The sequence below is a fragment of the Phyllostomus hastatus genome, unplaced genomic scaffold, assembly GCF_019186645.2.
Source record: "Phyllostomus hastatus isolate PE091 unplaced genomic scaffold, TTU_PhHast_1.1 phas_contig_86, whole genome shotgun sequence".
Classification (NCBI taxonomy): Eukaryota; Metazoa; Chordata; class Mammalia; order Chiroptera; family Phyllostomidae; genus Phyllostomus; species Phyllostomus hastatus.
Window position 1 is genome coordinate 33,191,599 of NW_025333977.1, and position 12,228 is coordinate 33,203,826.

Genomic DNA, 12,228 nt, shown 5'->3' on the forward strand with positions numbered 1-12,228 from the left:
TAGATCACACATTTCTGTGGGGTGTAAAGCTAGGTATAGAATTGCTGAGTCATCAGGTATGGTATGCTCAACTTTGGTAAATATTGCCATGCCTTTTTCAAAGTTGTACTAACATATACTTTCAGTACAATATATAGGAGTTCTGGTTATCCTCGCCTCACCAACTTTTGAATTTTTCTGTTTTTTACTTAGCAGTCCTTCTTATAAGTGTGTAATGGTATCATATCATAGTTTTAATCTGAATTTCCCTGGAGACTGATGAAATTTGGCATTTGGACATATATTTTGGTCATTTGGATATCTCTTTTGTGAATTGCCTTTTTATGTCTTTTGCCCACTTTTCTATTGAACTGTTTTTTAAATTTATTGTTGTTCAGTTATAGTTGTCCCACCTTTTTCCCAATTACTCACCCCCACCCCATCCCCCACAACTCCCACAGACAATTCCCATTGTCTGCCCATGAGTCCTCCATTCCTGTTCCTTTGCTTGCCCCTTCCCTTTCTTTCTCCACTTATCTCCCTCCTCTCTGGTCACTGTCAGTTTGTTCTGTATTTCCAAGTGTCTTTTTTTTTTTTAAACTTACTATAGGAGTCTTTATATGATATGGACATGCACCCTTTATTAGATACATGTATTGCAAATATCTTCTTCCATTCTCTGGGTTATTTTTTTATTCTATTAATGGTTTCTTTTGATGATCAGAAGTCCTTAATATTAATGTAGTTCATTATGTTAATGTAGCTCAAAACCCTGTTTTTTCATTATGATTAGTTTTTTGTGTGTATGTCCTGTTTAAGAAAATTTTGCAAATTCCAAGGTCATGATAATGCTATCTTATTTTTTAAAAAACCTTTATTGTTCTACCTTTCACAATTAGATCTACAATTCATTGCGATTATTATTATTTTTTGTGTGTGTGTGATGGTGTGAGGTATGAGTCAGCACCAGCACTGAAAAGACTATTCTTTTTTGTGGTGTCACTTTTATTTTAAATCAGATGATCATATATATAGATCTGTTCCACTGGTCTTTCCATATTGCTTCAGTATCACATACTAATGTTAGATTCTTTACAATAGGTCTTGATACGTAGTAATTTCAGCATTCCCGTTTTGCTACAGTTCTTCACGATTGCCTTTCTTATTCTTTGTCTTTTTCATTTCTTTGTAAATTTTAGAATCAGTTTTTTAGTTTACACACACATCCCAGCTTAAATTTAATAGAGTTGTATAGATTTTACATATCAGTTTGGGAGAACTGATATCTACTGTATAGCTAGTAATTTTAAATTCAGCCTTATTGATACTGTCAATTCTCTTCTTCACTTTTTCTTCTGACTTATCCTGTAAGCTCTCAACCCTGGGTTAATTTGGCTGATCAGTTTTCTTTAATTATGTCCTCAGGCTGTTTAAGGAAATCAAATATGATTCTGATTGGACTCTCTTAAGACCTTTGCACTACAGTTCTTATTTCTGAATTATTTCCTTTCCCCTTTCCTACAGCAGTTGTACTCTTGTACAGTTCTCAAGTAACAATATCCCGTTGCTAATCCTAACCCTGTTCTTAGCAGAGTTATGTGTGGAGGTATCTAAAAAGCAGTTGGAAATAAGGGCCTAATCCTCAAGAGAGATGTTGACACTGAAGATACACATTCTGAAGCCATTAGTATGAGATGGTACTTGAAGCTATATGTTCTTCCCTTATCCATCTTCACACTGCCCTATTTATCTTTCTAAAAGATGGTTCCCATCATCTGTGTCCACTTAAAAATCTCAGTTTCCACCCTGGCCAGGTGGCTCAGTTGGTTGAAGTGTCATTTGTGCACCAAAAGGTTGTGGGTTCGATTCCTGGTCAGGGCATGTATGTGGGTTGTGGTTTTGATTCCCGGTCAGGCGAGTATGGGAGGTGGCTGATCAATGTTTATCACATTAATGTTTTTCTCTTTCTCTCTCTTTCTATCGCCCCCCTTCCTCTTTGTCTTAAAAAAACAAAACAAAACTCAGTTGTCTTCCCACTGCCTACTCTATATAGTACACAAATTCATTAAACAAATGAGTACTCATTATGTGTCAGGTATTGTACTGGGCACTACGGATACAGTGGTGGACTAGATAGACATGGACTCTGCTGTCACCTAGCTTAATGGAATATAAGGATTTTTACAATTTGTGTTCCAGTTTATCTTCCTAGGATCACCTCCAATTCCTACTCATATACTACACCTTCAACCCTTATGACCTGTGTTCCCTGGCGCCACACCAGCGCCATGGAGCAGGGACTTTGTTCACTGCTGGGTCTCTTGTGGCAGGTGCTTGGGAACATCTGTTGCTGTGTCACTGAAGTGATGTGACTCTCTGAGCCTCAGATTCCTCATCTGTACAATTGGAGGGTGACACCCCCATGCTGCTGTTGTGGGGGCACAAAGAGACTCTGCCCATCCTGTCCCCAGTGCAGGGCGACACAGGCAAGGGCCAGTGGCTGCTCCCGGATGGGCAAAGTCCATATTTTTAAATCACCATGTTTGTACATGTTCTTCCCAACCCAGAATGCCTTTCTGTGTCTGCCTGTCACATTTCTCATCGTACACTATTTATTGTCAGGTGGTAGTTGTTTTCTTTTAATTAGCCATTGGCTGTTAACTAGTAAAGCATCTATTCAAATTTGAATTTTAAGAGATATTCTGGAGCTAAAAATAATCTGCATAACTACTCCTACTTCTTTCTGCTACCAGAAAGAAATTTTTGAAGTGAACTTTTTATAGAAAGATAGTCTATCTAGAGTTGAAATTTAATTCTGTACTATGTCTCTCTGGTCAATAACAATGCATGGGAAAGAGGTGAAAAGCAGAAATAAGCATGTAAATTTTGGAGACACTCATTAATGCCTCTCTGACTTAGAGATTATTTGTAATTTTGAATTGATTGATCCATATTCTTTCAATTTAGACTGATGATGAAGAAGAGTCTTTTGTTCTTGAGGACCCTACGCTGTTAAACATTGATACTATTGATTCTCATTCCTATGATACTTCATCTGTGGCAAGCTCAGATAGTGGTGACAGGACCAACTTAAAAAGGTAAGTACACATTAATTTAAATCACACTGGCATATAATTGAAATATTTGATCATTTAAAATGTAAATATCTCTATAGCACAGTTTGGTCTGCCAAAGCCCTGCATAGGAAGTAGAAACCCCACTCGGGTGGAAATAATGTGCTCATTGACCCTAAAGATTTCAGCACTGTTGAGGAGAAAGGATAAAAAGATGGACACAGTGACCACCATCTTCTGCACCTACAGCGAGAAGCTGTAATATAACAGCAGGGACTCCCAAAAGCAGTAGAGTCCTTGAAAGGAGCACAAATCAAACCTGGCACAGTGTAGAAACATTGAGCTTGGTTTACTTCACCATCCTTCTCTTCCCTGCACTCCTCACCCCTTTCCTCCCACTCTCCAAGGTCAGCTCCAGCATTCCTTCATTCCCTTGGAATGGGTTCAGAGGAGAGTCACAAAATGATTAAAGATTTGGAAAAAGGACTTTTAACCCTAAATATGTTCATTTTGGCTGCTTTTCACCTTCCAAATTCTTGGAGAGCACATGAAAAGGAAAAAGAAATGGAGGAAGCATAATGTAAATACTTTATTGAATTCATGTGTAACTTTAATGTTGATAAAGTTGTCTGTATATTTTTGCTCTCTTCTTAAATTTTGCCTGCATCAGTGCTGTCTTCTTTAGGTTGTCAGCTTTTGTGGAATGGGGGCCATTGCCGGTATATTAATCTGTTCATCATTATTTCCTACACATTGATAACTTAATTTTTTCAGCTTTATTGAGATGTAATTGAAATATAACATTGTGTAGATATAAGGTATACAGCGTGATTCTTTGATGTACATGTATTGCAAAATGATTACCACAGTAGAGTTAGCTAAGACCTCCATCACCTCACATAATTGCCATTTCTTTTTGTGGTGAAAACATTTAAGATCTGCTATCTTGGCAACTTTCAAGTATATACAGTATTGTTAGCTATAGTCATCACATTGTGCATTAGATTCCCCAGAACTTATTCATCTTACAACTGGAAGTTTGTACCCTTTGGCCACATCTCTTCATTGCCCCCCTCCCCCCAGCCCCTGGCAACTACTATCCTACTCTCTGATTCTGTGAGTTTGGCTTTTTTAGATTCCACATATGAGATCATACAGTGTTTGTCTCTGTTTGACTTATTCACACAGCATAATACCCTCAAGGTCTATCCATGTTGTCACAAATGGCAGGATTTCTTTCTTTCTCAATGCTAAATAATATTCCATTGTGTGTGCATGTGTATGTATGTATACACACATGCCATATCTTCTTTATTTTTCTGTAGATGGACAATTAGGTTGTTTCCATATCTTGGCCATTGTGAAAAATGCTGCAGTGCACATGGGAGAGCAGATATGTCTTGACATAGTGAGATGGGAGTGCTGGATCATATGGTTGTTCTATTTTTAATTTTTGAGGAATGTTTGCACTATTTTCCTCAACGGCTTTACCAATTTACATTTCCATCAACAGTGCACAAGAATGCCCTTTTTTCTAGATCCTCACCAACACTTATCTCTTGTCTTTAGCCATCCTAACAAGTGTGAGGTGATACCTCATTGTGGTTTTGATTTGCATTCCCTGATGATTAGTAATGTTGAGCATCTTTTCATGTGCTTATTGGCCATCTGTATGTCTTTCGGGGAAAATGCCACTTCATGTCCTCTGCTCATTTTTTTTTGCCTCAGTTTTTTGTTTTTTTAGTATTGAGTTATAAGCATTCCTTATATATTTTGGATATTAACCCCTTATCAGTATATGGTTTTCAAATATTTTCTCCTATTCCATAGGTTGATTATCTTTTTGCTACACAGAATCTTTTTATTTTGTATAAGCACATTTATTTACATTTACTTTTGTTTCTTGTTCTTTTGGTGTTATATCCAAAATGCTGTTGTCTAGACCAATGTTAAGGAACTTTTTCCCCTTTGTTTTCTCCTAGGAATTTTATGGTTTCAGGTCTGATGTTTAAGTGTTTAATCCACTTAATTTTTGTGAGTTGTGTAAGACAGGGTTATAATTTTATTATTCTGCATGTGATTACTTAGTTTTCCCAGCACCATTTATTGGACAGCATATTCTTTTCTCCATGGAGTATTCTTGGTTCCCTTGTCAAATATTAGTTGATCATATTTATTTCTGGGCTCTCAATTCTGTGCATCAGAATATATGCCTGTTTTTAATGCCAGTACTCTACTGTTTTGATTACTATAGCTTTGTTATAGTTTGAAATCAGGAAGTGTGATGCCTCTAGCTTTGTTCTTTTTTCTCAAGGTTGCTTTGGCTAATTGGGGTCATTTGCATTTCTATATACTAACATCAACATGTCAGAAAAAGTAATAAAACAGTTCCATTTACAATAGCACCAAAAACAATAAAGTGCTCAGGAATCAGTTTAACCAAGAAGGTGAAAGAGCTGGACACTGAAAATTTTAAAGACACAATGAAAGAAATTAAGCAAAACACAAATAAATGAAAAGATACCCCATGTTAATAGATTAATATTGTTAAAATGTTCATAATACCTAAAGCCATTATAGAATTAATACAATCCCTATCAAAGCCCCAATGGCATTTTTTCACAAAAATAGAACAAACAATCCTAAGATTTGTATGGCACCACCATAATTTAAATGTTTTTGATGATCTGATCACTACCTAATTAAAATATATGGTGTCTTCCTTTTACCGACATAATAATATCTGAACTCCCTTGCATGGCACCAGCCTGGACCCTGCTTCCCATTTTAATGGGAAGCACTCCCACCCCCTCCTCCTGGTTCATGCCTTTTGTGTACTCACATTCCCCTCACACACTGTACCTTTATATCTTCATATTTTAAAAATATTTATTTATTGATTGTTTCCGACAGAGCAAGGGGGATGGGGAAGAGAGAGAGACATCAATTTGTTGTTCCACTTATTTATGCATTCATTGGTTGTTTCTTGTTCATACACTGACTGGAGATTGAACCTGCAACCTTGGTGTATAGGGATGATGCTCTAACCAGCTGAGAACCCAGCCAGGGCTTACATCTTTATATTTCTGCTTGTGCTGTTTTGTAGCCTGACAGACTCCTAGGTATCCATCAAGGCCAGATCAGACATCTTTTCTTTTCTATAGCTATTTCTGATAATCTCCCTATTAAACAAAATCAAACTCTAATTTATTTCATTTCTATAGTGCTTTTCATTTTTCTTTTCTAAATCCTTTAACCGTAGCTATTTATTAGTCCCTCTGGCTAGGCTATGAGGTCTTTGAGAGTAGGAACCTGGACTTTATTATTATTTTTATCTCCAGAGCATTCTTTAGTCACACAGAGTAGGTGCTCAATGTTTGGTAAAAGTTTTAAAATTATTTTTTGTATGATGATGCGTAGGGTAAATGAAAGGAGCTGTTAGGAGAAGCAGCACAGAATGAAGAGTGGGGAATTTGAAGTGGTTGGCTGAAGAATGAGAGAGTGGCTATAGACAGGAGGAGGGCAAGAGAGGTGGGCAAGGGTGGAAGGTAGGTAAAGGTGATGAAGACATGCTCTCTAGGCAAACTTCTGGTGAGGTGTAGAACCTCTTGCTATATTAAGGTGGCAAGGAACAGTTTGAGTCAGAGAAAAAGAAATGGCTTTATTCATTTTCCTGCTCGGCTTCTCTGAGATTCATGTGGGTTTAGTAAAACATCTCAATGTGGGACTGTTAGACCCTTTATGCCTCTTTGCAGAACACAGCTAACAAATAATATACAGTGTTTCCTTTTTCCACTTTTCTTGTTTTATGTGTTTTTTCTTTCAAAGCTTTTAGACCCTACCTTTTCCATTTTTTTCTGTTCTTAAACTTTTTTTTTTTTTAAGGAAGAAGAGATTACCTGATTCTTTTTCACTCCATGGATCAGTTATGCGACATTCACTTTTGAAGGGGATTTCTGCCCAGATAGTGTCTGCAGCTGTAAGTATTTTGTTCTCTTCCCCTAACTTTATAACCTGCAATGGCATAATGAAGTAGGATTGAGCAGAAAACAGAACACAGCACTTCTCTTGGCTCAAGCCTTAAGAAAAATAGAATCTGGCTTTCGTGGATTTTGTGTGATTATTTTTGACTCATAAGACATGGCTACACATCTTGATGTAGAAATTAGTGCAGCCCTGAAATAAAAGTCTGCTCAGAGTCTCGGGTGTGCCTAAGTGAAATATGGCAGCCATCCTAAAAGAAACACTATCTGCCTTTTCTTTACATTCCTTTTCAGTTTAGTTGCCATCTTGTGTGTTTGGTTGAGGTAGAGTGCTTGTTTTTTTAGTCTTCTAATATGGAGAAATGATTGTTCAGAATCTTTTACAGCTGATATTTCTTCTCTTTAATAATTCACAGTCTCTTTTCATGTGTACCTTATTTTATTTACTCTTAGGACTTTGAAAGTAGGGAGAGGCATGTCTTATTTTCAAATGAGAAGACAGGTTTAGAGAGGTGATATTAACTTGTCTTATTACATCTTTGGGTTAGGAGACAGCAGAACACTTACTGCAAATTAGGGTTTCCGGCTTCAAGTCTAGAGCCTGTTTGTTGTGAAGTGGGGGTGGTATTGGTGAATGTGTCTATTGAATAATGGCTGGAAGAGAATATCTGTGGTGTTTTTAAAAACTGACTTAGAGCACTGGGTTAATGCATAATTATTTAATAGTTCATCAAGACAACAGACACTGATTCTGATATGTTTTATCAAATTTTCTTTGACCCCAAAGCCTATAGTTTTATGTAGATTTCCAGTTTTAGTTTCCTAAGGTCAATATGCAGATCTTGTATATAATGGTGATGATGATTGTGATGACACATTCAAACCCCAAGAACTTTGATGTGTTATGAAGTTTATAAATTTTATGAAGTTTTAATTGGTGTTTGTCATGTTCTATGGGGACAAAGTTTTGATTTTTCAGGAGAGTAAGAGATTGATACAGAAATGGCATTATGACACCATAACCACATTGCAATTTTCAGGTTTATTAAAGAAAGCTCTTACTGCAGATACAAAAAAAAAAAGAGGAAGAAAGAAAAAGTATTCTCTGTGGGCAATTGGTATACCCTGACCCAGCTCATATATCATGAAGTCACTTTAAATAGAGAGATAGTCAAGCAATGGAGGAAACCTGGGCAATTGTCCTTCCTCTTTTAGGTGGAGAGTAACTCATATTTTCTAGAATGGGAACCACCTGTTGAGGATTACATTTCCATGACGTTTTCTGAATTTAATCCTTATGTAGGTGATGAAATTCATTCCTTTCAAAATCAAGATGAACCAGAACAGTCATTTGACCCACCTGTGCAGTTTTAAAAATATTTTGAATAATGGAGACTGAACTAAAACTCAGACACTGAACAATGATTAGATAAATCTGTTATTTGAAAGAGTTTCTCCTCCTTCTTGAATAAGAGGGAAAAAGTCTAATAAATCCCAGAGTGTTTGCATTCTATTCTTATTTCATTGCTATGGCTGAGCTCCTTTGGTATGTTAAAATGAAAACTGCTTTTCCTGTGACGGTCTTCATACCCGCCTTCATAATTCTAGATTACCAGCTCAATTTAAATTGTATGCTTTTCTGTGATGGTTGGTTTATTAACATGTAAAGCTAGTTATATTTTTTGGTATCCCTCCCGAATAGTTGTTCAATAATGCCTTCAGCCATGTGGATAGTGATATTATTAGGACCGCCTAGGGCCTTGATCATCAGGGCTTTGTAATCGATGCCTGGAGAACACTTGGGAGAGATGAAACTTAGAGTTGTGAACTTCATTGTTTAGTTTTGGAAACCTCAAAGTAATATGACATGTGACTATATTGAAAACCAACTCAAATTAAATTTTAAAGGAGATTTATCATTTTAATGAGCACCTAAGATAAAAGAGATGCCTTAGCACAGTGTTTTTGTAAAACATGTGTAATGTGTAAGAATGTCCTGGAGTGCTTATTAAAATTCAGATTCCTGGCATCACCCCAGACCTACTACTGACTTGGAATCTCTAGCAGTGTAGCATAGGGATCTTCATTTTCACGGGTATCTCAGGTGATTCTAATGTATCTGGTTTTTTAAAACCATTACTTTAATATGTCGCAACACCAATACTAAAATTCTGTAATCTCTAAAATGCATCCTACATCTGCGGTTTTTAGTTTTTTAAGTTAGCTGAGTTCTGATTTCATTATTCAGGTTTCATTTTGAATATCGTTTATGTTCTCTATTTGCTTTCTCATTCTTTTTCCCTGTCTGGGACACAAATCAATCATTTGGCAAGTATTTATTGCATACTTCTTAATTGTCGAACATTGTGCTAGGCAAGCTTTACACACACACACACACACACACACACACACACACACACACATATCCACACAAAGCTGTGTATATCCTGCTGTCCTGTGTATATTGTACATAGCAGCCTTGGTGATTGTTCCTTCTCATATTCCCATGCACTGGAGAAAGTTTCTTAAGTTAGTTCTTGGGCAGCTCTACCAAGTTGAATAAAATAGATTCTTCCTTCTGAGAGATTATGGTACCTAATTGACCACATTGATAGGGACACATACCTGCAGAAAAGAAATGTGGAAGTGATATAAAGAGCCTGGCTGGGACCCAGAAGCCCTGAGTTTGAGACAGCTCTGCCACTGGCTGAATGATCTTGGGCAAGTCAAGTAAGCTCTTTGAAATTTTTATTTTCTTAATCTGGAAAATCAGAATAATACTACCTGTTTTTTCTTGCCAGGTTTGAGAATCAAATAGTATAATATATGTGTATGAAAGCTCTTTGCTATTACAATGCTAATCATTGTAACCGATTACTATTATTTAAAGCTGTAGAAGCATCATATAGATACATTTATATTCGCATAATACTTTCTTTATATTTAGTTTGCTTCTCAGGACAACTCATTGATGTAGATAGGGCAGTATTTGCCATTTCTTGAACAGATGAGGTGGCTAATGTCCAGAAGGGTTTGGCGACTTTCCCAGGGTCATCCAGTTTTTGTTGAGGAGCTGAGACTAGCACTTAATTTTTGATATTCTTATGCTTGAGAACTGACTGAACATACCTTGCTCAGGCTTTATTTAGGGGTTATTGCATAATCTGCAGGATAGGAAGCTCCTGCTTAGAGGAAGAATGTCTTCAGAATATGTTTCCTTTTTTCTAAAATCTTTATGTACTCCTAGTGTTTTGACCCTTAATACTTATCCTTTATTCACATTATTGAAACTGGAACCTCTTCCCTCTCTCTTTACCTTTTCATTTATAACCAGTACATTTCCTGGAGCATGTTATAGTAAGTAAAATAAAATTATCTTTCTCTCTTGCTCTTTATATTTTGTTGGTATATAAAACTTTTGTAGTTTCTTTGAAAGGCAAAAACAAAGGTTCTACCTCTTGTGTGAATTGATTTGGATCTAAGTATATGTAAAGAGGAGGCCTTATACTGTTTTCTGTTTTATAATGAGAATATATTTTGAAGTACTTTTGTTTCCTCTAAATTTCATTTAGGACAAAGTAGATGCTGGCTTGCCTACAGCAATTGTAAGTATACTTTAAATTACTCTTTAAAGGTAAGCTTTCTATTTGATTGGGTTTTCTTAGATTTATTCTTCTAATATTTAAAGTTATTATATAAATTATTGTGACAATAAATTTATAGTCATTTGTTGCCAGTAATCAGGTTTAAGATTTATCCATGTTGAATATTTTCTTTGTAGTGTATGGTTTCTCTTCAGGCTTTTGTTTGAGAAGCATATAAGGGAATAATGATTAGCATTTTCCAGATTTATTTGTATGTGTTCTACCCTGCCCAAGAAAATTTGCTCCTTCTGCAATTTTGCCTCCCTTTGGTTATAGGGAGTGGAAAATAGTATTTGGTACAATCACTTTGTGGTAAATAGTGCATTTAACAGCTCTGAACTCTATTACCGGGCCTGCCAAGTAAATCTGTGGAGTGATTATAGAGAACTGGGGCATAGTGAAAGCATACTAGTGCCCTCTTTTCTTGACTATTTCCAGCTGCTGCCTGTAGCCTTCTTATTAGTTAATTGGTGAGGAAGTCAGCTGAATTTTGAACATTTCTGGTGCCTTTTGGCTCCTGGAAATAAACTAGAGAAGAGCTTTCTAATCCCTTCTCTTTACCTCATAGGAGGTTCTTGGTTGGGTAACATAAGTGCCTCTTACTTCATCTGGACCCCTGAAAATTTGTGTTCGAGGAAGCTAAGTGTCATGTTTTTCTCTATAATGTTGGACATAATGATAGTTTTTATATTGTTACCCTTAGAGTAAATTTAGAGGGATTCCCAGAAATAAAATGTCCTGTTTTGCTTCCTAGATGAAATTCTCCTTATTTGTAATAGTTGGTATGTCATTTGGTGCCTAGAGGAAGGAAGACCAACAAATTCAACTCTGCTTATTTCAAGATCCTTGATGTACTATCTTATGATCTTCCCTTTTGTTCTCAGGCCGTGTCCAGCCTGATAGCAGTGGGTACATCTCATGGATTGGCTTTGATATTTGGTAAATTTTTCAAGTACTTTCTTTACTTTAAATATTAAGTATCATTGGGGTTTTATAATGTCTTTTAATCATAGTTTACATAGTAAACTTTATTTGCTTGGATAAAAACAGAAAAACTTGAAAAGTAGCAGTATTTTTATAGTTCAAAATTATTTGACTTGGCTTCATTTTTTTTACTTGTTGTGAATGTATTTTCTCTATGAATTTATGAGCTATCATCTCTGTTGACTCTCTGCAGACCAAAACAAAAAGAATATAAAGTTGGAAGGGACCTTGGGTTGTCTTCTTGTCTGCTTCAGTTGATGGTGGGTGGTAGGGGTGATTTTTGACCCTAAAGCATGCCTGAGTACTAGGTATTCTAAAAGATCTTCAGAGAAGAGGTGCTCAGCCTTTCTTAGTAATTTTCACTAACTCTTGCTGATAATAAATTTTTTTGAATTTCCATTGTAAATCCCTCTAAACTGAAAAAAGTCCCTAATCACATTTTTTGTTGTTGTTGAGGCAAACTCATATGTATGGTAGAGGTTAGTCTTACATGTTTTCTCATTTTTTAAATCTGAGGCTAAATAACCCTAATTCCATTAATCTTCTTTGCTTTGGAATTCAATA

At 36.2% G+C, this 12,228-nt stretch overlaps 1 protein-coding gene across 2 annotated transcripts in view; it reads left to right on the top strand.

The window, feature by feature from the left end:
• VPS8 (VPS8 subunit of CORVET complex) overlaps window positions 1-12,228 on the top strand; it is a 257,614-nt gene that overhangs the window by 26,633 nt on the left and 218,753 nt on the right. For both annotated transcript variants that reach the window (XM_045851634.1, XM_045851635.1), the window contains exons 4-7: window positions 2,947-3,077; window positions 6,939-7,032; window positions 10,609-10,641; window positions 11,565-11,619. In XM_045851634.1, coding sequence (XP_045707590.1) covers window positions 2,947-3,077; window positions 6,939-7,032; window positions 10,609-10,641; window positions 11,565-11,619 — 313 coding nt within the window. The remainder of the gene's footprint in view (window positions 1-2,946; window positions 3,078-6,938; window positions 7,033-10,608; window positions 10,642-11,564; window positions 11,620-12,228) is intronic.